Source organism: Pygoscelis adeliae, unplaced genomic scaffold (assembly GCF_000699105.1).
Source record: "Pygoscelis adeliae isolate BGI_AS28 unplaced genomic scaffold, ASM69910v1 Scaffold420, whole genome shotgun sequence".
Classification (NCBI taxonomy): Eukaryota; Metazoa; Chordata; class Aves; order Sphenisciformes; family Spheniscidae; genus Pygoscelis; species Pygoscelis adeliae.
Genome location: NW_008823871.1, coordinates 972,980 through 999,337, shown reverse-complemented (window position 1 = coordinate 999,337; position 26,358 = coordinate 972,980). Strand labels below are relative to the sequence as shown.

General features: G+C 41.2%; 1 protein-coding gene across 1 annotated transcript in view; it reads left to right on the top strand.

The window, feature by feature from the left end:
- The window catches only part of PTDSS2 (phosphatidylserine synthase 2), a 57,585-nt gene extending 33,030 nt beyond the window's left edge, over nucleotides 1–24,555 (top strand). Inside the window, exons 4-12 of the mRNA XM_009334021.1 lie at nucleotides 4,195–4,262; nucleotides 7,258–7,392; nucleotides 8,439–8,489; nucleotides 11,088–11,201; nucleotides 12,668–12,786; nucleotides 13,502–13,616; nucleotides 15,783–15,928; nucleotides 21,091–21,276; nucleotides 22,031–24,555. Coding sequence (XP_009332296.1) covers nucleotides 4,195–4,262; nucleotides 7,258–7,392; nucleotides 8,439–8,489; nucleotides 11,088–11,201; nucleotides 12,668–12,786; nucleotides 13,502–13,616; nucleotides 15,783–15,928; nucleotides 21,091–21,276; nucleotides 22,031–22,175 — 1,079 coding nt within the window. The 3' untranslated portion in view covers nucleotides 22,176–24,555. The remainder of the gene's footprint in view (nucleotides 1–4,194; nucleotides 4,263–7,257; nucleotides 7,393–8,438; nucleotides 8,490–11,087; nucleotides 11,202–12,667; nucleotides 12,787–13,501; nucleotides 13,617–15,782; nucleotides 15,929–21,090; nucleotides 21,277–22,030) is intronic.
- Nucleotides 24,556–26,358: the final 1,803 nt, after the last annotated feature.

The following is a 26,358-nucleotide window of genomic DNA, read 5'->3' as shown; positions in this document are numbered from 1 at the left end:
CAGTTATTTTGACTTAATCATGCGTCACAGCACAAGCTGTTTGGAGAGTAAACTGTGAAGCTCTTAACTAACCCATAGGCTAGAGGGCTGAAGTAGCTAGAAATGAGCAGGCAAGAACTGGGTCTTTTCTATCCCTGGGTAGAAGGCACAGGCAGAACAGGCCACCGATGAAACTGGATGAAGCAGCTGGTTGCCCTTTAATTCTGCAAAGAAGTCGTCCTTTCATTAGAACTTTATCCAGGGAATAGTACGTGATCTGCCCCTTTCTGACAACTCCTTTAACAGTTCAGGAATCTGGATACTCACCACTGGTTTTGCATAAATGTGTTGGACTATTGGGATAGTGATACTAATTGGCTGCTTTTTCATGGACTGGGTGGAATAAATGACTCTCTATGAAGGGGTTTGGACAAGCTGAGCTTTTAACTTATATTTTTCTATCTTAACATAGTATTTAATGTGTTCGGGAGTTACGTTTAGAAATATAAAATTGCCTACGCAGAGCTAGGACTAGTCTGAAGAACTCGCCCGCCTCTGTTACTCTCTCGGTTGTCCCACCTCCTGGTCAGCGCAACTCTCAGGTTACGGGTGGTGCTTTTGAACCTGAGCTTGCTATGGAAAACCTTGTGCTCTGGAGCAGTAATTTGAGCAGGCATATGCTGGCCCAGGCTCATGTGGCTGCTCAGACCAGACAGTTCTCCCTGCTCACGTCCTGTCCAACTTCTGATTAGCACTTCATAGCTTCCACCCACTTAGCAGCTCTAAGCTAAGTGCCTTGCTTAGGCAAATAACTTAGAATTTTTTTCTTTACTCATTTAGCCTTTCAGGTGGCATAGGTCAAACTCAAACCTCTGTTGATAGATAGGGTTAAGTGGCTGGTTGTGCACTCAGCCAGGCAGCGGTCTCTTGTTAAGTGTTCATCTCGTGTTTGCAAGTCTACCTACAATGGCAACAGTTTAGTTTTTGAGCATAGTAATTACTAAACTCTCAGGTATGTAAATGATTAGTTGAAGCCTACTTAATCAGGAAGATAGTCCTAATTTGAAGGAGGTTCATGGTCACAAGTGCATTTAAGGAAAATAAATATTAGAGGTATGCCTAAAATAACTTTATAGCTAAAGCTGAGGCCGGTCCAGGAAGAGAGAGAACACAATGTTTGTACCGCTTTGAAAACATCTTGTTTCTGATGTACATGTACAGATATAAAGTAGTCTTCAAAACCTCTTGGGTACTTATCTCAGCCGGGGAGGAAGCACACTAAATTATAACCAGATCTTATTTTTTTATTATGAAGTATTGCTGAGCATATTCAGCAGCTGCAGATCATCTGTTGCCAGAACCCCATGTATATAGGAGAAGAAAAGCTCAGATAAGGATTTAGATTTTTCTGCTTTCTGAACTATATGTACATCAGTTTCAGCACTAGTCTGCCGCATTTATGTCTGTAAGTAGCGTAAAATCTGTCATACAAGGCTTTATAGGTGAGAAAAAACTCAGCATTTCTAAGGCTTATAGTCTGAAGGTGATGTTTGAAGGAAACAATGCTCAGTTCTTGTGGGTAAAGTGTATTAATGAAAGGTTAAGTCTTACTTCTGCCTTGAACATAGTGATTACTTTTCAAGGTATGCAGTCATTATAGGAAAGGATAGAAAATACCTTCTCAAACACAAACTGATTTTTTTAAACTTAGAAATACAGTGGTGACTTTTTTTTATCCTGCAGACTTGCATTTGAGAGGCTGAGGTATTTTTCAGCAGCACAGTGGTGTGGGTTTGGGGAGAGGTTCCTCTCTTCCAAATAAACCTTTGACCAATGGAGGGTTTTTTTTGCTTGTTTGTTTTTCCTAAGCTGCATTCTAGAAAGACAGGAGGGTGCACGCACACTCTTGGTCAGTCCTTCCAAGTGAAATTTGCCAGTGGATTTGAAAGTTAATCAAATCTGAAGGAAGGACGGAAGTCTCGAGTGATGGTTTCTACAACTTTCGTGTAAGGACAGCTGCACAAGAGGCACTAGTTATTGCCTCACCAAGGAGAAGGTAGGCTGAACTCTGCTTTTACTTCCCTCAAGGAAACCAAGGGGCAAAACCACCTCATAATGCGTGTTTAGAGGTTGGTTTGTTTTTTTTTTTTTTAAAATGACTGACCCCTAAGAAGACACTTCATCGTATTGCATAATTAAGAAATTACAATTATATTTGTAGACTTTAAGTAAAAATCTTAAAAGTTCCAAATTTCCAGTGAAAGCTGTTACAGAGCTGTGAACTTCCTATTATCCAGGCCACACCTGCCTTTTTATTTTTCCTTTTTTTTTTCCCTGGAAGTGTAAAGTAGGCCATTTTGATGAAATTAATTTAGCAGTTTTGCTGAAAAAAGGTCACACCTTCTCACATTTCGGTCTGTTTTAATGATGGTGTCAGAAGCAGGCTGTTAGACTTATGTTAAAAATGTGGATTCCCCCCCCCCCTTTTTTTTTTTTTGCTACTTGAGCCTGAATTGGGCAAAGATGACATTTGTTTTTATTTCAGGGGGCAAACAAGCCTCTGGGAAGCTCTGCAATACCATGGCTAGTTGATTTCAGGTTCTGAGCTGATAAATGAGCATGTTTGCAAGCCTGGAGTTTATGTTTAGTTCTTGTGTTATTTATGTCATGGTCCTGCTTTTAAGCATTAACATACCTAAGTTGCCTTGGAGTTAATAGAGATAAATGCCCAAATCAGGCCTGAAGGTTCTTGGTTTTTTCACTTCATGGCAAACCATGTTCATGCAGGTAGAATAGCTTGCTGTCTCCACTCAACCATATGAACAACTGTCTCGATTCCTCTTTGCCCCAATCCAATTCTAACTATCACTTAGATGTAACCATGGAAGGAGAGCTCTGTTTTATAAGTGTAAACAGGAAACACCTGAAGGAAAGTCTATTAAAATCATTCCAGAGTGATTAGCATGTGATGTTACTGAGAGATTTAAATATCCACTTGGAATGAGTCAAGTTTTGCTGAATTACCTTGTGTAAATTTTTGGATGTGGTTAGGAAAAAAATGCTGGAGCACTCTGTACGCATACTGGCTCTGCATTAACCTGCTTCCTCTCGTATAGGAGTTGACAAAAACGCTGGATGAGATTTCAGAGCCCAGAAATCACTTTATGGAACAGAGGCCAAACCAGTTTCTGGGTGGAGTAGGATGAATTAGGGGCATGAATGCAGCCCATGGACCACAAAGCTTGTACCCAGGACAGTCATTACCTGAGGACTGAGTCTTCCAGAAGGACTGAGAGGACAGCGATGGAGCTGGAAGTGTACAAATACTTTAATTTACATACCCTTTAGATTCAGGTGTTCTTTTAGTGTGAGAAGAGCTGTAATCACACATCTTGGGAGAGTGAAAAACGACTGCAGACTCTGAAGCAGCTGAGTTTTGCATGATGTTTCTCTTATTATGAAGAGTATCAGATAATCTCATAGGTCTTGCGTCTAGCACCTGCTAAACCTTTGGTACATTTTTTTTTTATTTAATTCCTAGTAAAAGTGAAAATATCTTTGGTATTTTGAAATGCTTTCTGCCCCTTGAGGGCAGAAACCTTGTCTTCAGGGAAAAAGGTGGGCTTACAAACCTTGTCTTCAGGGAAAAAGGTGGGCTTACAAACCTTGTCTTCAGGGAAAAAGGTGGGCTTACAAAAGTAAAAGCAGTGTTTCTCCTGCCAGTCTGTCTTGTCTGTTTTAGCAGTACATAGGCAGAAGTTGGCAAAGCGCGTTAGCCATGATAGGGCTGGGAAAACCAAAGTTGGACAGGTCAGGTTACATGAGATCATGGAGAAAGAGATTAGATTAGTTCAGGAAAGATGCAGTTCTCTTCCACAGACTGCTAGAAAGCATTGCAAGTGGCATGTATCATTCCTTCTGATTCTTAAATATTTAGTTCATTGGGTTGAAGTGTTCTTATGGATCCTGGTCCATTCTCACAGATCAGCTCATTGCCTGAGCAATTCTGGCAAATTTACATAGCAGCCAGTCTGGTAGTTAAAGAGCCTTTCTGGTTGTACTCTTTAGGAAGGATGGTGAACACTTTACTTGAATGCTGGTCTTTCTTGGTGGGAGCATCTCTTCTTGAAATGTTTAGTCATATTACAGTAAATGAATAATTGACTGCTGATTTGCTTGAAAGCTTGCTAACATCCCATTTATCTGTTTCTGTAGCTTACTGGAGGTTTTGGCTGTGTGTCAGCGTTGTGTATGAGCTCTTCCTCATCTTTATACTCTTTCAGGTAAGTAACTTAGACCTCTAGTTAGTACATGCCAGTTTAGTGTGGATATAACATCCTTTGTGGTGTTCCTTAGGATTCTCACTGACTGCAGGAGATGCTCTTCATTTTTGTGAAATCAAATCATTGTGCTATTTAATGAGACTTCCCAGGTTGATGAAAAAATATAATATTATAAAAATATTTCACCTTGTCTAACCTCCAGTTAGTCTCTGCCTAGGTTAGACACTGCAGTGAAGTGTTCTTATATGAGTTGATAAGAAATCAGAGTTCTTGTTTAGATATGAAGAGTATCAGATGGTGCTTCTGGTATTTTAGTCTCTGCTCTGCTGGATTTGATGTGACTTGCTGGAGTTGTGTACCAGCTGTTAGTTTCTTAGATCCTACAGATTGCGGAGTGAATTCATCTTGTTTAATCTTTTGAAATACTTTTTACCTTGGCTTATAAGTGCTTTGAACTTTTTTTTTTTGCAATAAACTGAAACTTCATACACGACTTTGTGTAGTGGCAGCAAACTGAAGATGATGTGTTTTCTAGAAAGACATACTATTGGTACTTCCAAATGAAGCACGTTATTTTTTTACCATATTCTCGTCCTTTAGTAAACTGAGAATTTTCCCCTGGCTTTTACAATGCTATGACTTCTCAGAAATGCAGCAGTTGAGGTAAAATATTTTGAGATAAGCGAGAACAGTAAACCTGACGCTATTAACAAAGTTATTGTGTGCCTGTATGTATGCTTACACCACTGCAAATTAAGTTTGAGTGCCAAGAAAGAGCTCAAGATTTTGAAAGAGACTCACCTTTCCTCAGTTACGCAATCCAATGATTGCAGTCATCTCCTCAGGCAACAGCATGATTTGAAACCAAAAGCAAGTGCAGAGATTAAACCATGAGAGCTAACTGTCCTGTTCTGTCAGACAGCTGGCTACTTTTCAGATTTAGATTCCAATTAGAGTCCCCAGCTGTTCATTTTCAGATAGGTCCTTCTTGCTGACATCTTAGTAACGTTTGGTGCTCTGTATTTTAAAAGGGTTGTGCAAGTACCATCACATACTCATCAGGTAGCTTTAAGAAATCATTTTAGATGAGAGGAGTATGAGGAACATGTTTTTTAAAAACAATTGTTGTTTTGCCTCTAGAGGCCAAGTGAGCTTGAAGAAGTGGGGCTGGAATTCGGAGGTGTTAGGATCTGTCTTCCGTTGTAGTAGGGCATTTGCTTTGCAAACAAGTTTTTAATATTGATCAAACCCTTTCAAGCTAATCAAAGATTTCCTTTGGCTCCAGCATTTCTTGTTCTGCTTGGCTTTCCTGGAGCCTCCCCAAAAGTCAGTGCCAAGCGCTCTTAAGAACACAAAAGTGTCCTTTTTTGTTTGTTTGTTTGCCTGGCTTGTTTCAGTGGGCAGCTGGAAAGTGTCCGCAGTAGATCAGTGAACAACAATGTGAGTTTGTCCCATTGACATAACTTGGGGGTTCAGTGTAAACCCTTATGCAGGGCCCTAATGTCTCATTAGGGTTTCTTTCAGGCTGCCTGTCCTGCTTGGAGGGAGTGGAGTTCTGACCCTTTCACAGGCATGAACAGGTCTGTCTTGCCTTTTTTGTTGTTATTCCTCACCGCTGAGGAATACTTACTCAGTTCCAATTTATTCTTATGTTCTTATTGTTTCATGTCACCCCGGTTTTTTTTTTCCAGGCATCCTTGTAAATGATACTCCTGACTAGCTGCAGTCAGACTGAATAATATGTTTCATTTTAGTAGATAGTACTGTTGTAGTTCTGAATTCTAATAGGAAAGCCTAGAATTGCTTTGCTTTCCTCTGGCGGTATGTTACTAGCCATTTAGTTGTTAAGGACACTCACTAGCTGTTGCTCAGCTCTTTACTAAAAATACATTATTACTTTGCACAGGTTTAAATAAGGTTAAAATTATGCTGAGTCTGTAAGTGACTAAACTTCCTTAAAAGCAAATACAAGCTCGCTCAGTTGAAACTTGTCTTACAGTTAATGTGACTTTAGTGGTTTTATTCTGTAATTTTATTATTATCGCTATTAACTAATTTTGGCCCTGCCCTGCTTTTACTATCTGCTAGTCTGTCCTAGATGTTACACTGCTTCTGTTGCAAAACATTGACCACAACAGTGAGCAATTTCATTGGGAAATACTTATTCAGCAAATGTCTGTGTGAGTTACTAGTAAATTAGTTCAAGTTTTGGTCACTGTTTATAACTAATATTTTGATAATTTCTTCCTTGCTGTTAGCTTCAAGTTTATTACCCGTGCTGCTAGTGGGACCTTATTCGAAATGACTGTTCATTCAACGAGCTGCACTAAATTTTTTCTGCCATGAAATGCAGTGCAGTTCTTGAATTCCTGTAGCTGAAGTGAACTGGGCACACATGCACGACTAATCCTGCTAACAGTGCACGTAATCGGTGTGCTCAAGCTGCTGATGGTTGCATGTACTGTATTTCTTTTGAGCTGCATGTTTGAAGTGCTGCTGGATCTTTCCCGTTCTAGGAAACCAGAAGGTCACTAACGCAGGAGATGCAGCCATTAAACGAGCCTTTCCTGAGTTATTGGCTGCTTTTTCTTTACCCTCGCCAAGTTCAAGGAGGGGAGAGGAAGGGCAAAAGGGTCAGTGGGAAGGATGAATTGTGTGCCAGTTCGAGTGCTAAGCTTTTGGGAGGGAGGGGGTGTAGAGGAGTGGCTTAGGAAATGGAGTTAAAGATCTTCATTAAAGATTTTTCATCTTTAAGAAATCTTAAGTTCATTCTGTAGTCATTTTTTCCTTAATATTTAGCATTAGAGGCCCAGAAAGTCAGGTATATATACTGTGTGATGCTTTGAGGTCTGTATATATTTCACGACTTGCTCTGCAACACATTTAAAAAAACACACCCATTTGAGGATACAATGTTGATCTTAATTATCTTTGTACTTTTCTATGTATTAATACTTATTAAGAGGGAAACACGGGGTTTGTGTTCCTTTTGCAGACTGTACAAGATGGCAGACAGTTTATGAAGTACATTGATCCACATTTAGGTGTTCCTTTGCCAGAAAGAGACTATGGTGGAAACTGCCTTATTTATGATCCTGGCAATGAAACTGATCCATTTCACAACATCTGGGTAAGAAACAAACAAAGTTACTTGCTAATGAGTCTGACTATTTTTTTGGTAAAAGGTTGCTTAATTGAACTCTTCAAAGTGCAGTCATGAGTCTTTCTGAGCGTTGAATGAGAGAACAGGTCGTGACTGACTCTTTAGCTTTCTTATTTCTCTTCTCTTGACCTTTCCTGTTGATCAGGTGGAGATGTGTCCCTTTGTATCCTAATTACATTGCCCAGGAAAGAGAGTAAACTGTTTAGCAATCCTTGTTTCTCAGATTATTGATGAAAACCTTTTCCCCTAGGAGTTTGGGTTTATTTGTGTGCTTAAAGAATCTTCTACTTACAGTCACCTTGAGGCACAAAGTTCAAAAGTTGCATGTTGCCAAGCAACCCATAAGTTGCACTTTTTTGAATAACAGAAACTGTCAGGTTATTGTTTCATGCTGGCAAACAGAAGACTTGAAATTCAAGGGCAAAGGAGTTCTGATTATTTACAACTCCCTGACTGCATGGAGCTGTTAGTGCTTGTGCAGTGAGGAGCACTGAATCCTTCAGGTCTACTGTGTAAGTCTTCAGTGCATAAGGAACCGGAATAACTGAGAGCAATTACAGCTGTCCTTTTCTAGTTTTGCACCAAAACTAGGAGGAGGAAAGGCATTCTTTGCCCAGGGGTTTATGATGGCAGGACTGATAAGATTTAAGAAGCTCTGCTACATACAAGATGGGGATCTGGTGAAGCAATGCATGTTCTTGCTCTGGCTTGAATGCGTTCTGCTTCTGTCCCCTTGGAAGGCAAGGAACGTGACATTTAGCACTAAAAAGGTAGTCTCTGCTTTATCAATACAATCCTAATTCCAGTTTCTGCCCCTTAAAATTGTGACTTTGCTTTGAAGATAGCTCATTTGTTCACTGTGCTTGAGAAAAAGAAACTCATAAAATGCATCTAGCATTTATATGTGAAACAACTGAAGTTTATTGCTGCATTTTGGGAGGAGGGGGGAAGTAAGCCTTAATGGGTTATCGTTTGTAGTACAAAATGACCTACACTCTCTTCTTGGTTTATAGGACAAACTGGATGGATTTGTTCCTGCTCACTTTTTTGGCTGGTACCTGAAAGTAAGAATGGGTCTTCTGTTACATTTCTGTTACAGTACTATTCTACTTTTAAAGCTTGACTGCTTCTGTTTTAGTGATGCCAGTCTTCATGATCAATTATATTAAGCAGTCATGTGTGAACTAGACCAAGGGTTTGTAATACATGAAAGGCTTTTTTCTCCCCCCCCCTCCCCGACCATGTCAGGTCACCTCATTTTTTTCCAAAGTAACATTACATTGACAAGCTCCCTCCTCCACCATAATTCATTCTGAGGTCAGATCAGTAAAAAACTTTACTCTTGTAGCAAGATAAATGCTTGAATGACCTTTGAATGTAGAGTATGGGGAAGACAGCGTTCAGAGAAGGCAGTGAAAGTCTGCTGTTACCCAGACATAGATGCATGATGATATGCTACTGCTTTGCCAAGGCAGGCTTTTCCCAGTGGCATCCAAATCAGGATTTTAAATCATTAAATGGGTAGTGGTTTAATTCTTGTTACTTTTTAGTAAATATCAACCAACTGTGGAAGGAGTTACAGTTGTGCTTGTCTCTGGCAGAACACATTCAACATGTGGTTTGCTGATTACTTTGGTCTAAATACTAGCTTTTTTTTTAACCTGAGCAGACTTACTAGCTAACTTTATTTTGCCCTACAGACCTTGTTTCTTTTTTACCTATAAGACCACCATATATAATAAACTGAAAAAGCTCAGGCTGTTTTAAAAATAAGCTATAACTGTTGTTTTGTTTTTCCTTTTCAAAAGTGCAGATGTGTTCCTATCAGTGTTTTGATTTGTTGTGGTGTTGTCCCCCACCTCCCGTAACCAAAAGATCAATATGCTAGGCATGGGGAGACTTTGACTTCAGATCAACTGTCTGTGGCTTGCTCTATTAGTGTACAGAATTGTAAATTTGGAGAAACTTGGATCTTTTTCATCCAAGAGAATTACATTAGAAACTTAAATATCAAAATAGCATTTCAGTTACATTCTGTATTTATTTTTACAAATAATGTCATACTGAAGAAAAAATGCCTAAATAGTGAGAGCCTGGTAACAAGACATAAGGGGAGTAGTAACACATTCCTGAGAGACTAGAATGGGATAGAATTCAATATGCCAGTCCACTCAATCAACCTATTATCTCTCTTGGTCTGGAAGAAGCCTAGTTTTTATTAAACAGACTGTTTCTGCAGAAATGCTTGAGATGTCATCTTGTCAACCTGCAGTCTAATTTGAAGAGCCCAGCATACTCCACAAGGTGTTTGTTTCTGTGCCGCTAAGCTTGAAGGAAACTCGCTGCTATATTTCTTACTTGTCAATTAACATATTTTTCTATAAAAAGCTGGAAGTTGAGTGTGTTGTCTTCATAAACAGAGATGAGCATGTGTTTGGGTTTCTCTTTTCTTTTTTCTTTTTCTTTTTTTTTTGTCTGGCTTGAGTAGCAGACTCTTAAGCTATATCTCAAAGCATCAGAATGGCAATGTTGAAAATGAATGTGCCTCGTTCATCAGAAATTATTGTGAGCCTCCCCATTTGCTTTGGAGGCATTTAGATCACATGGTGTCAGACTAACATGATAATGCATATCTTATATTTTTCCATCTTCTGGTTGAGGCGGTCAACACCAAGCTACATTTACTTTTGCAACGTGCAGTACTAGCACGTTTGGGGTTGCTGCCTTCCATCTAGGCACCCTGCTGAGGATACAGCAGACCAGATGTACAGGCTCTCTGTGCTCTTATCCACTTACAAATATGAAATAGTGTTATCACAAATCTCTTCCCTTGTTTTGACAGTAGGCTGAGATGATATGTATGTTCTAGGACTGCAGCTCAGCTGAATCCTTATGCTGAATGTGGAAGAAGATGCTGCTCTTCATTGCTCACCCTGGCAAGCTGCTAGCTGGTATAAAGTAGACTCAGGTGTCCCAGCAGAGACAGGGCTGCGATTTAGTGGAGGTGACTTTTTAAAAGTTTGCCTTAAGCAGGCTCTGAAAAGCCTTTTTTGAGCAGCATTAGAACGATGCTACCTGTGGTGGTCGAGCACCCAGTAATTCCATTCATTTAACTAACTAACTTCCTTCTGAATCCCATCTTGCCTGCCTTTATTCTTTCATGTAATGGTATTAATGTCGTCATCTATACTCTTCAGCATCTTTCTTGTCTGTTGTGCTGCATACTTGATAAGTTTAGAGGCCTGTGAGCATTTGGCTTTACTAGACTATCATATGATAAAAATAAGATTGTCATGAGTTTCCTGATCCTTTTCTGGATACTGGAGACAACATATTCAACTGTAGAAATAACTGGTAAACAAAGCACACCATGTGTATCCTCTGTGTTCAGAGTCCAGAAGGGTTAATCTCATATTCCTTAAGTGATCAGTTTTGAAATTAGGAAAAAAAAGTAATAATTTTTCCATACACTGTTGCAAAACTGTAAATCTGAGCAGTGTCTCTACAGTAGTTAATGGAGTTCTCCTTTATTTAGATTTCTAAAGGGCATTAGTGTAAGTGGTGTTTGGTTCTACTCAGCCTGGTGTGCAGGTATTCATTTTTTTGTAATGGTTTTTAGTATGTTGTGGACATTTGACAGACTTTTTTCCCCCTTTATATAGACATTGATGATTCGAGACTGGTGGATGTGTATGATCATCAGTGTAATGTTTGAGTTTCTGGAGTACAGTCTGGAACACCAGCTTCCAAACTTCAGTGAATGTTGGTGGGATCACGTATGTACTGCATAGATCATAACATATTTGTCTAAATGGAAGTATAGATTTTAAAGGGAGGGGGTAGGAAGTGGTGAGAACTAAATTACATCATGTGTATGTGTGACTACTGCAGTTCAGGAGCATTGGTGCTTTTCCCTGTTGAGTTTGTAATATGTTTGTCACTGTTTGTATAATGTTGTGGGTTTTCAAACTATTGCATGTGGATAAATATTTGTTTTGGTTCATTTCACACCAGAGAGATAATCTAAAGCTTTACCTGGACATTTTCAAATACTTGGTGATGGTACAAACAATAAAATCTGAAATTAAGAGAAAGATAAAACTTTGTGTATAAAGTTTCAGATGGTGATTTTTCTTGCCTGTTAAAAAAAAACCCACCTAAACCAGACTCCGTACAATTTGTGTCCAGCTCTTACTTCTGTGCAAACTTATCTTCACTGTTTTCTGAAGACAGTAAATATTACTGTGTTTAGAATTTCCGGTGTCGTTTACAAAAAGGTTTTAAAAGATAAAGGTTTGGCCTTCCTGAAAAGCTGTATGGTCTTTGCACGTGATAGTCTGTAACCATTCTTGTCCTAAAATACTGCTTGTGTGTTTCTTTTCAAGCCAGAGGGACTACTGTGATCTAGTCTCTCTCTGGAAAAAACAAGCTCTATAGCTTAAAGTGACACTTTTTTTTAATATTTTCCTATTAAATGTAAATTGGTTACCAGAGCGATCAAAATTAACCACATTCAGGGCACACAGCTATGGTTCTTATGTTATTTTGGCTTGTTTTTATTCTTACAGTACAAGCTCTTCCCAAGCTTGTAATGATTTGCTACATGGTTGTATTTATAAAAGTAAATGCATTATGTATAAAGACATCAAGCAAAGCTATTTTGCCTTCAGAAAAACTTCTTATGAAATTAACACTCTGTGCTCTGCTTCTTTGAATGTGGAGGACAGCCAGGTTTTTTTTCAGCTCAAGAGCCCCATCTCCAGAATTAACGCTTGGCAATAAGACGGAGCATGGGGAGAAATCACTTAATTTCACATCCTGAGCCTGGACATAAATCATTTCTTTAGGAGGCAGCCTGAAGCTTAAAGAGTATGTTAAGTTATTGGGCATAGTAAAATCCAGTCTGTAGGAACATGTTTAGATTTTTTTTTTGGTGTGTCTAAAGTTCTCAATTAAGGGAGTGGAGTTGAGCTGATAGTAAGTGGGAAGAGGTCTGTTCTGTAGCAGAATTAATACAGCAAAAGAGAATCTGCAGCCATCATCTGTGGAACACTTTTGCTTTATTTGAGTAAACTTGCGCAGCTGAGATTCCTTCTCGTGACAGTTCATGCACCTTTTTTCTCTGGGGATGTTCAATCCTTCTGACTGAGGGTGTGTCTCCATGTATGTGTACCTATAGTATCTTCCCTTTTACATGCTTTAGTGTTTCTTCTCCAGCATCACTGTGGTTTTCTCCTTTCAGTGGATAATGGATGTGATCTTATGTAACGGATTAGGAATTTACTGTGGGATGAAGACTCTGTCTTGGCTTTCTTTGAAAACATACAAATGGCAAGGACTTTGGAACATTCCTACGTACAAGTAAGTTGGTGTAGAAAATAACTCCAAGCAGTAGCACAGCGCAAAGTTTGGGCCAATGTTAAAAGAACTTGTTTGTTGAAGGGTTGTTCTGTTGGGGTTAATGTGAATTAAAGAGTTCATATGTGTTCAGATGACTCAAGTATCTAGTAACTTATTACTGCATGCAAGCTTGTTTATGAGAGTTTTATTTAACCTGCGAATGAAATTGTTGAAAATATACCTGTCTGTCATGAGCGTTGCTTGATATCTAGGAATGAGGGCATCTTGTGGAAATGAGCTTATTTAATGAAATTGTTAAAGGAGATGCAGGAATCCAAGTCAGGATCATACTCTTTCATTCACAGCAAGGATCTATTTGGTCTTTGTGCAAATAATGCATTCACTAGTAATCAGAACTTCATAGTAACTGGGACACTGAAAGTTTAATAAATCCCTTGTAGTCTAGTACCGGTAACGAACTACCCTTTTCGGTAGTGTGTCTTTGCTGAGCAAAGCAGAACTGAGAAACCGCTTACTACAATGGGTGTAGTATATTAAACTTTAAAATGATAGTCCAAATAACAGGCTTCTCTAACTCGGAATGTTAATCTCATTAAGTAGTAATTTTTATGGAGTAAATGGAGGCACTTTGCATATGTGAATTGGTGTCGCAAATGGAAATGTTAGTAGATGTGCTGTTTCTTAAAATTGCAAGAATGTGTTCTGTTTTTTTCAGAGGTAAAATGAAGAGAATTGTCTTCCAGTTCACCCCGTATAGCTGGGTCAAATTTGAGTGGAAGCCAGCATCCAGCTTACGCAGATGGCTAGCAGTTTGTGGAATAATCTTTGTAGTAAGGAAACTTCTCTGTCTTTTCTTTTCTCTATCATTTGAGTTAATGTTTTATAACACTCAAGCAATTGTACAAACGGTAACTGAAACTCTGACATGGTGATGTTTCTTTAGTTGAGGCTGGAAGAGATCACTTCCGAATCCTGCAGAAAAGGTGTCTGTTTCCACGTCTCGGGTACAGTTTACAGATTCATTGCATAAATATTTATTCTTGCTTGCTGAACCTTGTTGATTGGCAATGTGAGCAATATAAACTATGACCTACACATAATTCAGCAAGTAACTGCTGCTATCAAAAACATTGGCTTTGGATGAAAGTGGCTTGTTTCTCTGTCTTAAGCAGATACATATCGCATTACAGCGGGAGAGAACCGTAACCAAAGCCTCAGGCTTCTGTATGTTAGCTCTGAGCAGCATGGCTCCTGCAGTGCATATACAGACTTAATTCAGTTATCCTAGATTTTTTTTTTATGATTTACTGAACACATTAACACATGATGGTGTTAACAGTATCCAGTTCAGGTAAAGTAGCTCCCCAATTTAAACAAAAGAGAAAGTTGGCTTCTCCAGCAGTCACAACAAATTGACAGTCTGCCTCCTTCATCGGACTGTCTGAGTGGCTGAATTTGTATTATGGGAATTCATAACTTCCATTTCAGTCACAGGTTTTGCACACGTGACACTGATAGGGAAGATAAACTTGGCAGTTTAAGTGCTTTTTCTCCACTCCTGCCTCTTGTCAGCTGGGGCACTTTGGCCTTTGTGCTATCCATGGGATGTCACTTGGTGGCTCTGTTTTGAGCAACTGAAACTTATTTCAATTCAGCAACTGTGAAGTTTAACTAAAAACAAACCTCGTGACACTTCTAGTGATTCCAGAGACAATGGGCATTAACCAGTTTCTGTATTACTGCTATGGTACAGGATATAACTCTGTGTATTTTTTAACAGTTGCTAGAACAGCATACCTTTAAGCATCTTGAAATATGTGGAATATGAAACCTGGTGGTGGTTTATTTTGGGGTCTGTCCAGTGAAGTTCCCTATTACTGTTTGCTGAGTGGGACACATTAGTCAACTTGGCAAGCCACCACCACCTCTCTCTCTTTTATAACAACATTGCATTTTACGCTGATGGCAAATTGCAGACCTGAGTGTGCTTCAGGAACAATGTGCTGTCTGTAAGTACGCAAGCAGCATACAGCAGTGCCAGCAATGAGTGCCAGGCAGTTTGCAAACTTAGTCCGTTGAATACAAGTTCACATCACCTGATTTCCGCTACATAAAACATTTGCCAAGTTCACATAGCACAACAGACTTGCTGAGGTTCCCATAGTTTTATGGGAGAAGTAAAGTAAATGTGCCTGCATAAATATAATACATGTTTCTCCGAATGGTTACTATGTGCATACTCCCAACTTTTTGCACCCTGAAGAAGTTGGGTTTTTAGGTGCTGGAGCAGATATTGCAACTGAGAGATTCCATTGAATTTATACTCGTCTTTGGTATAATAATGTTTCTTTCAGCAAAGCCTAGCTTCAGCTGGCAGTTTATAAGCAGTTTCAGGTGTTGGCTCACTCTTTTGGATTAAACAATGCTTAATGCCATTTGTTGTATTTCTTTTGAAGTGAGAAACTTGTGTCTACTTGCTCACCTAATCACATTGCCAGGGCAGCTCACTTGAGAACATTTTGCTATAAATTCCAAACCAATTCTTCTAAGTTGGCTTTGGCAGTGATGTTTGCATAACCATGTAAAAAACCGAACCAAACAAAAAACCCCAGGATGTACTGCTTATGCCTCTTGTTATTTTGGGGTTCCCTCAGTCAGATTTTAAATGATAGTGAAAGGACAAGTTGTTGCTTTTAGGATTTGTTATCACTAGTTCTGCAGGTACTTCAAACTCCCGATAAACTTGTTCAAAATTAGAGGCAGTGCTTGTCCAGGTTTCTGCTGTGTTTTTTTAATACCTCTTCCAATGCACAGAAAATTTTTAAAAACCTGACTATTCTTGGTCATTATTGCAACTGATGGTGGTGCGCTCAGTAGTACTGAGTAGGACTTTGTGGCATTAGAGAAATGGTGGGGGGAGTCATGCAGGGAGAGAGGGAGATTCCAGGCTTCGTTCAGAAGTCTTCTGAATGTAATTAAAATGTCCTTTTTCTCAGTTTTTATTGGCAGAACTGAACACATTTTACTTGAAGTTTGTCCTTTGGATGCCACCAGAACACTACTTGGTCCTGTTACGACTTGTCTTTTTTGTCAATGTGGGAGGTGTGGCTATGAGGGAGATCTACGACTTCATGGATGACCCGTAAGCCAGTCCTCTTGTGTATATACCATGTCAAGCTTCACTTGCTTTATTTTGAATTTGCTCCACCTTGTTGGCATCCATCTCAGGGCGGTGGTTCAGCTTGTCAGGGACAAAAAGACCTAATCCCAAAGCGTCTGCTTTGTGTTCTTTTGTTTTGGAGGTAAAATTCTGACTACATCTGGTTAGAGAACAGCTGTTGTTAAGGGCATTCTATGTGCACTGTTTTTAACCTCACTTTTTTTAATAAATGATCACTCTTTTGGGAATGTAATGCGTAAATTAGCTGGAGTGCCACTGGCTTGTGGGCAGAGGATTACTGAACTCCACTTTCAGATTGATAGCCAGGAACTACAGTCCTTAGATGTACCTTCTAAGGACAACAGGGCCCAAACTAAAAAAAAAAAAAAAAAAAAAGTGTTTCTTAAAGGCTCTTCTTTTCTTGAGCTATCTTCCAACTGGTCCCTGGTCCTCTGGAGCTCTCGTGGCACCCTCTTGCAGATCAGAGGACCCTTTATAGCAAAGTGTATTGAAGACGAAGTGCACCCATACACAACAGTGCATGTACTTTCAGACTGTTCCTACTTAAGCATCGTATTTGTCCTTGCTGCTTTTGTTTCTGCAGACCATGTAAGACCTGAGAAAGCTTTGTTCTCAAAATCACGTTTTCTTTTAAGTTTTAGCAGTAATGTCACAAATTGCCTGAGCCCACATCTTAAGCCTAAGACAACGTCTGGCTTCAAGGGATGTTCATTGTCTGTCGCTGACCAACGCAAAAAGTGTCTGTGTTCAGAATTTAGGGTTCCAACATTCTATGAAGATCAGTTTCCCTTGCAAGGCTTTGACTCCTAGAACTGGGAAGAAGGGTCAACCCACATTGCTTAGTCGGATTGCAGGACATTCAGCAGTGGCAGGCTGCCCCTGCCTTTGGTGTCGGACCTACTGGTTTGGGACGTGCCTCCAACTCAAAGGTAAGAAGAGGTCTCTGCCTCTCACTGGTGAGCTCCTCTCCTTAGCACCATTCACAATCTTCTGGTCCTTGTGTTTGGGTTGGAAAAACTCCTTTGCCCTCTGTTCAACCACATGGCATAACATTGAAATTTAGGAGAATCATCAGTCACCGGTGCCTCATTGCTGATTCAGTTTGTTGCCATTCTTTCAATGAGCTGGAGAAGTTCATCCAGCAAGCAGAGCCTCTCATCCTGAACCGCATGTCTTCATCATTGCCACCACCACCTACTGTTCTATTTCTCTTGGTGGGTAAGGTGACTAGACCCCTCACTTCTGAGGTTCATGGCTCTGCTTGATGCACCACAGAGCTTACCTCATCAGACTGTTCATGCAAAAATGGCAGAACGTAGCATCTGGTTGTACCTAGTATCTTCTCTGCGAAGGCTTTTGCAACCGGACTTTGATTCCTTCGTGCATTTCAGGTCATCCAAGCAGAGATAATCTACCCCCGTTTTACCACCTTAATTGGGTGTATTTTCACTTGCACATTATTTTGAACCAAGGAACCGTTTTGGATTCTTCCTGTTGTGTAGCAGGCTGTACCAGAGGCTCCCAGCTAACAGCACATGAGAAACCTTCCTGACCTTTTCCTTTTGGAAACTCACTCAAACCCTTAGTGGACAAAGGTTGGAATATTCTGTTGACCTTCCTTGTCAGAAACATGGCTCACTGCCTTGTCTGGTAGTGACAGGATTGTCTGAGATAAACTGATTAGATCTCTTCAGCTAACCTTGCAATGTTTAGTCTAGAATGTAGTGAAGTTCAAATATGAAGACTCTCTTTTTCTCACTCAGGATTCTTAGTATCTGCAGACAGTTTTAGGGCTTTGCTTTCAGGAACTTGGTCTGAGCATGGTGACAATAAAGTATCTAGAACTGAAATAGTCCAAGAAGAGGGGTTGTTCTTTAAGCTGTTCTCCAGCTCTTACATACCACGCTCCTATTGTGGTTGACATGCTGCCTCTGAGTTCTTGAGGACTGGCTATGTGAAATGTTCCTGACCAGAAATATCTTGATGCAAGAGTCTATAGCATTTGACCTTGTCATATCTTCCTGGTTTCTAGTCTTCAGGTCTCTTCCAAGGAGTCTGCATTGAGGCCATGAATTTTAATCTCATTCATCAAATAAAAAAGGACTTTTCTTTAAAATCTTTCATGAGTAGAAGGGCAGGAAACAAACTCTCTTCCTTGGCAGCTTTAGGTTCTGCACAGCTCTTCTGTTGGGGTTACCTTTAATTCTTTTTTGCCAGTGTGCTGTCATAAGCTAGTGAAAGAAAACGATGGCAAATGAGGAAGCAGATCAGCAAAGCAGAAGGCTGACCTAGTCATCTGAACAGCTTGAGTTCACAGTGAGAGATTTGCTGTTTCGTTTTTTCTCTCTATCTGTGTGTTAAGGCTAGTTTCTGCCCACTTAATCTGTCATACCAGATGAACCACCTGGAGCAGTTTCTGAAGTCCCTTCGTCTGAGTTGGTCTAGGCAGGATACTTTTTAAAATGGAATGCACTCCATCCCATCTGCATCAGCAATAACCTACACTTGATTTACTGCATCATATTCTATTCCAGTGTACGTGGACGATTTTGTGTAGTTTGAACTTAGGCATTGGTGTCAAATATGACTCTTGGGCCTTATGTTTAAGAAGCTCTGTGGTTTGTGTGCTTGGCTTGCAATGACTCCCCTGGATTCAGGAGAGGGAAGAGAAGCTCTGTTTGCTCTCCATACTTAGATCCCTTCCCCGATACTGAGAATCCCGGGGGATGCAGTGGAGCAGATATGTCTGAGCAACAGGAAAACACCTGCTAAAGGAAGGATGCTCTTTCCAGTGCAGCTGCTGGCATCTGATGAGAAGAGGGGAAGAGAAACTGGGAGCAAATGTGCAGTTGCAGCTCCCTCTGCTCCAGCGCTATTGGAGATGTTCTAATGTGTGCGCACTGGGCAGTATACCAGCTGGAGGTGACAGGGTGTCGGGCAGGCTTGTTTCTCTGCCTAGCAGAGGGAAGCATTAGCAGAGCAGCCACTCTCCAAGGAAATCCTTATCAGGGGTTTGTAAGGTGGCTTCTCTTTCATCCACTGCATGGCGAAACCGGTGAGAAAATATTGCCCAAAGAGCTTATGTGGCTACTGAATATCACAGCGTTTAATAAGTCAGTGCCTCAGCCAGACAGGAGGCTGTAGATCACAGCAGTCATAGACGAGACTAGAATTTCCCATTGCTGCAATGCCCTAGAAGTACTGCAGAGGTCATCTTAACATGTCCATCCCTCTCTCCCTAGCCCTCTGTAGGTTTGTTATATTGCTTTGCTCCGCACTCCTCTGTCCTGCCCCAGTAGTTGTGCCACTTTACACTGAATTCTTCCTGGATGTGTTTCACTTCACATCTTACGCTGTGGTAGGAATGGAATAACACAGTAAGCTGGACAAAAGGGGGGGGGACACCTGGTAGGAGAATGTACTTCAGAATACACTATGGTTAAGTGAGAGGGCAAGGCCCTCTGCAGAATAGATGCTCTCTGTGATTAAAGCAGAGACATACACAACAAAGGCAGAATAAGGAATAACAGAAGGCAAAAAGAACAGCCACCTTTATGTTCAGTTGGTGGTGCTTCTATTTGCATGGTTAATCTTGGGCATCTGCAGAGACATAATAATCAGTTAAGGTAGCAGGTTTAGGGCTAACAGGAAAGTGCACCAAAATGCTTCTTTGTGTGGTTTTTGAGTAAAAGATACCATCCAAAGGCTGTTGAGAAAAGTTAGTTGTGTGTGCTTGCTAGTGAAACAGTTGGTGATGATGGTGGTTGAGGGTATTGCTTTTCTCAAGTTCAGTCTTCCTTGGCTCAAATCAGTTGGATTTCAGGAAACATTTAATAAAATCAGCCTCTGCAAAAAAAGGAAAATAATACGTACAACTTCTAGTAGCTTTCTCTTGGTTCTTTCCCCTAATGGGAATAAAATCCCATGTTAGATGCAGAAGATGGGTGATGGACAAACAAAAACTTAGTATGCCAAGCCGGAAGTGATGTACTTGACTCTATGCGGTTGGATAGCACATCTGCATGCACCAGTGGTGCTGCGGTGGGCAGGATTTCAGTGCAATCCAGTGCATAAAAAAAGGGCTTGTTCTGTTGCGCAAGCAGAACCACATTTGCTTATTGACATATGAATCATCTGGTCTGTCAGGTCAGTAGGCTGTAAAAGTGTCAAGTCTAGAAATGACGTGAACAGACAAAAGGTAAAAAAGTGGAGAATCTAACTGGTTTAGATCAAGCAACTTACCCAGGTTTCTAGCAATAGGCTATTACCTGTGAAGGTAATGAGGCTTCCTGAAAGGCAGCCTATAGGTATTTTGGTTTTATGTATTTCCCATGCAGGAATAGGTGATCCAAAAGATGGTATATTTCCAGTCTCTCCTTCTGCAAGTAGAGCCTCTGAATAGATGTCTTGATTCTACTGCAGTTTAATTTCTGGCGTTACTGATTGATGAGTCCTTCACTAGGCTTGTACATAGCACTGCAGCTTCGCATTGACTTGTCTGATACTGCTTAAAAACAAACCCTGGGGATTAAATATTAATCATGTATTTGCCCCAGGGTTGTGTTGTCCTAGAAGTGAAACGCTGTCCTTGTGTCTTCCAGTATCTTGCCTGTTTTTTATTAAGCTTGCTTCTTTTAAAATCCCTTCAGAGATCATTAGTGACAGCTCATTGAATACCTTTTTGGGAAGAGAGTAAGTTTCAGAATGCAATTATATAGGGGTTAAATATGGTTACGGCAGTGTGACTTGACATTTGCAGAGGAAGTCTAGGAGTAGGGCTCCTATTTCATACCGTACCCTGAACTTCAGCTGATCTCAAGCTGGTCAGATAATTGTTTTATGTGGATTTACCAATACCCTGAAAATGGTGATACTTACTTGTGTCACGTGATGATGAAGTTTAACTTCTCACATATTTTCAGAGCCTCTCAGAGGAAACTTAAGTAATACCAACATGAAAGTCATCAGCCTGCATAGGCTTAGTATATGTGTGATCCAAACTAGACTTTTAGAGTTGTGCAAAGCTGAATGAAATTATTACTCCGGCTGCCTTTTTATGAATATTTCTCTGAATGCTTAATTTTACGCAATAGCTTTGTTTTATCTGTGCATTTATTTTGCAGGAAGTTCCATAAGAAATTGGGTCAGCAGGCATGGCTGGTTGCTGCTATTACTGCCACGGAGTTTCTGATTGTTGTGAAGTATGATCCCTATACACTCACGCTTTCTCTTCCTTTCTACATTACCCAGTGCTGGATGTTGGGGATTATACTTGTGCTCACCTGGACAGCCTGGCGTTTCTTCATCCGGTAAGCAGTGTTTGATGTGCTACATTCAGGTCTGGCCTGGGTCTTATGGGGGGAGTTGTTCTGGACATCTGTTCAAAAGCGTATCTTCAAATGTGTGCTGTCATTAGCCTTCAGTCCCTCCTGAAGATAGATTACAATTCTTTTGGATGGCTAAAGCTGCAGTGCTTTTGTGTAAGAATTAGTAAATAAACAGGGAGTTTTCTGTGCATGATCCTGGCAGTTTTCTTTCTGGATCAAGCCTCTGGTAGCTTTGGTCTTTGTGGGGCTACTTGTGTTAGTGTTGCCGTAGAAGCAGGTGAACAGTTAAGTGCCTGACTGCACCTGGTCTTCCTGGGTGAGTGAAGATGGCAGACGAGATCAGTGTTTTGTTTTTCTTGTGCTCTGAGTTAGACAAGACTAAGATGTTTTGCAGCTTCATTGCAAGAATGCTCTGTGAAAAGCAGCTGCACAAGGCTGAAAGAATTACACTAATCTATAAAGGAGACCCTGTGCAACAGCAGTGGTTGCCCTTGTTGAGCATGCTGTTGTGTTATGCTTCTGAAAGAGGTGATAATAGCCAGACTGCTAGCAAGAAACACAAATTTCAAGTGAATCAATGCCATCAGCAATTTTAGAAATTTACAGCCAAAAGCCTCAAGTGCGTTGTTATCTCAAGGGCGCTTGCATCCAGAACAGACTTGGCTTATTGTTTTTATTGTATACTGACACTGTTTATTCACATCACTAGTTCACATCTGTTTGTTTTTCTTTTTAGTGACATCACTTTGCGGTATAAGGAGATAAGGCGACAGAAGCAAGAGCACAAATATGAAAAGGACAAATGCTTGAGCAATGGTGATGGACACTCATCAATACTGGATGAACAAAATGGGAACAAACTAAGGGAGAGGAAACTTTGAGCAACAGACAAAGGGCTAAAAGGAACTCGTAGTGCTCAAGTTGGCCTGGTGGACAGTTTCAACCTTATCCTACCTAACTTGTAATTTTCATTGTTAGCTTTCCAATGTGTGAAAATCCTCTCGGGGAAAAGATGTCACTTTGACATACACACCCTCTCTCCTCATGTACACCTAGTCAGTCGGAGAAAGTCTGTGTAGAGGGAAGTCAGAACCAACAACGTTGCAACAAGATGGGATCTTCATTCAAGCGTGTTGTATGTCTTGCTTGAAAACAAGGTTTGGAGACAAGGAGCTTTAAAACAAAGCGCAAAGGGAATCTAGCTGATACATTTTCAGTATACTGAGATTTCGATTTTGATGTTTGGGCATTAGGAACACTTGTTTTGAAGCGTACAGGTACCAGACACAGGAAAGGAATTATTTTTTTTCTGCTGAAACTACCTTGAGCTGTGGAGTAAGATTGCTTAAAGTGTTCAGCCACCAATTAACAGAACTACAGCGAGATAAACATAGATAAAATGAAGCTTGTGAACAAGTTGCGTAACTTGCACAGAATGTAATACAGTACACTACTGTTACAGCCCCTGTAATATGGGGGTTATTGCCTTTCCCTAAACTGACTTTCAACATCCTGGAGTAGCCTACAATAGTTTTATGTTGTATCACAGCTCTAGGGAGACAGACAACTTCTCCTTAGTTGTGTGTTTTTTTTTTCCTCCTTTCTTTTTCGATTTTTCTTTTAGTCTTGGTCATCTCTTAAATGTAAGGGAAGGTTAAATAGGAAAGGTCAACCTGCCTTTCCTTCGCTTCCTGGAGTAAAATGTATTACAAGCAGAAAACTGGGAGTTACTCCATCGGTCTTAAGTTATTTGCCTTATTGTCAGCTCTTTTGGTTTGCTTACCAAGAGCGTTTCATTCTTGGTGTCTGCTGTACGGGACACGACCGGTTCTGCCATCCTTCAGAGCTGCCCCGTTCCTCCCAAGGTAACTCCAGACTGAGCAATCTCCTGATTCCAACTGGAAAAGGCGTTCTCTGCAGTCACGCAAAAATAGCTGTTAACGTGCCGCCATCCCTGCCAAAAGAACAAACTGAGGCAAAGTGCATCGTTCTTCCTCAAGCACTGTGTAGCAGTGGAGGTCTGCAGGCCAAGCTAGACAGCATTTTTGCTGGTGACTCAGCATCTAGGAAAAGAAATTGGAAACCTGGGCTGCATTTGTTTTGATGTCATTATTCTAAAATGTAAGTGCTACACTAAGCATCAATTTTGTAACCTCTGCTCTAAGCCTTTGCATTGGCGTCTAAGGCACTGACGTAACCGTAACCATATCACTTTTTAAATACTGTGATCTAATCTGGCTCTTAAAGGGTATTTTTCAGGGAAGTGTTTATCCAGATGAAAATGACATAAGCACCACCAGTAAAATTTCAAGAGCGCAACCCCAAACTTTTTAAGAGGCAGGAGACTTGCAGAGCTGCTGACTAGCAAACATCTGCATTTTTGATCTGTTTTGGTCTTGTACGTGAATGACAACCAAAATCTGCATTTCTCCCATGTTTACAGAGCGACCCAAATACAAAGAATGGGCACTTAGCAGTAGGGCAGTCTTCAATTAATCGGGCAGTTTGGTTACATCTGAAGAGCTCAACAAATGAAGCAGAGTTTATGGGCCAGGGGGGCTGCCCCAGTTGCTTAGCAGATGGAGAGGAGGATGACCAATATGAGAGGTAGCATCAGGCTTCTTTCTCGAGTATGTACAATGTACTGTGGATAGTCGCTCAACGGCTGCTCTTAAATGATAGTATTTTGCTGCTGTGAGGTAGTGAAGAATATATGGCTGCGTAACTAGATGCTGACAAGTTTGTAAGTGGGCAGAGAGTGCTGAGTTGAGCAAGTATTTATTTCTATGCCTTTCCACCCAGAGTCGTTCTAGTTCCAGCTTTAGACCAGTCTTACGAACTGTTAACTGATTGTTTGGTAGCTTGTACCAGTGTGTTGTGCTTGTGTAGTCCCAGCTGAGCAAGGCTCAGGTCAGTGTATCTCCATTCTGTTTGTGCTGATTAACACTGTGGGCCCCCCCCGCTCTGATCTCTTTGCAGTACAACCTCCTGGGTCTGTCGCATGATTCGGGTGGTAGCAGGCACACCTGGGGAGGATCTGTCACTGTACCTGCCTCCTCCTCCCTGCCAAAGACCCACTTACATACATTTAAAACAACTGGTGAAGAATACTTGTTCCCTGGTAACGATTCTGGAGCTTTGACCTAATACGTAAAACACTGACTTGTTTGTCTACATCCATCTAAACAGCTTTTATGGTTAGTCTGGATAGATAACTGAACCAGTGTAATAAAGCGATGCTTGCTGGTGTGTTCTTTGGTACAACGTGTGCGTGCTCGTGGTTCATCTCGCTTGTCGCCTCGCAAGTGGAACTAGAGGCCTAAGGGGACTTGGTCTGAATTCCCCTCCAGCAGAAAGGCTATCATGTGCATTGGTGCTGTCTGTAATGGATGCTGGGCCTTAAGGTAATGAACTTGTCCAGATTTTCAGAGAAACAGATGTTACAAGCCCTTGGTCCACTGTTGTAATTCGGAAATGCTTCTTGCAGTACATTTACAAGGGTGATCTTTCCACTGTGAAGTAGACTTGGGCTATGCACGACATGTTGAGTAACTTTGTAGTCTCAGTACTTCCCTTACAGACTAATGTATAGCGTTGCAGGTGAGCTCTAATCATCACAGTCTTGCCTGGTTTCAGGAATCCTTTTGTGATCATCTCTCGGAGAAGTACTCAAAAGCAACCTCATATGGAGAAGATGAAAGGACAACTGATAAGCCTCACTTAAATAACTTTTGGGGTGGCATAAAATGAGACCACCCCTATGGAGATGAAAGAGGCAGCAGTTTCCCACTTCTGTACACATCTGTATCTTGCTGCACATTTTCTTAGCTTACCTTCTTTGTCAGAAAACTGGAACAAGATACCTTCCTTGTGTGGGTATGCCCTAATATTTGTAGTGAGATTTACCAAAGGTAAGGGGTGGGCTTTAAAAAGGAAAAATGCAGGGGAATGTGTGGGTGGGTGAGAATGTGCTCAGCTAATGCTGTTGTGGGTGACTTTTTTCTTGCAAGTGGTTTCTCTTTGTTTTGCAGGCAAGCTAGCAGGGATTTGACACTGCTTTGAGTTACATAGTTTTGATGTCCCTCAAGCCCACTTGTGTGGCCTGTTGTATTTGTTACAACAGGATTTTAGGTGGTGGTTCTGAGTTAATACTGATAACTGCCTCTGAGGAGACCACCTGCCTGCACCCTCGTTTCTGTCCCTGCTTGTGCATGATGCAGTAGTGCTCCACAGCCCTTAAAAGCCAGTTATTCCCTTCCCCTTGCTGTACACACGAAGCTTTAGTGAATGCAGCCGTTGGGTTCGCTAGCGGAGGGGCTGCCTGAAATTCCCTGGTGTTGCACAAAGGAGGTGCTGACCCTGCGTGGTGCCAGGTATGCCATTCTGGGTGAAGATTCAAGGGGAAACAGCTGCTTCAAAGCATCTTAAGTTAGTCAGTAATTAGCTTTACTTAATTGTTCCAAACGGCACTCTGGAGGTACCCACGGCATGGGCTTACAGTGAAAGTCTGCTAACCTGGGCAGTCAGAAAACAGCTCAATGCAAGCAGCCTGTACCCCGTGGTCTCTAGAGCTCCGGTCATCACCAATTTGTGGGTGCATCTTGCCACCCTTCCCTCTCCCCCCAGTCGCTATTCCAGCTGCCTGTCGTGCTGGGAGGAGGCAGCAATAGCAGCCAGGGCTGCAGGAGGGTTTCTTTGCTGCTTTCCCCACCCCACCCCGTGACTTTTTGGTCCTGTTGCTGGTCTTAAAGGGCCTGTATGATGCTTTTGGCATGATCAGCTTCTGATACAAGTATTCTGCTCTTTTTTTATTTTTTTAAGCTGGACTTGCTAAGCGGTGCCTAGCAAAGGAGTAGGCAATGGCCCTTGCTCACCTGCCTGTAAATGCCAGGTGAAGGAGGAGCCGTGGTTTTGTTCCTGCAAGGAGGTAAGCCAGGGGAAGGCACACCGGGTCTGTTGGTGCTCTTTTTCTCTCGTGGTCCTTCCTCAAAGGTACCTTGTACCTTCCTCTGCTGGTGGGAGCCTGCAGTGAACAGAGATTTTGGCTGAGCGGCTGCTGGGCTA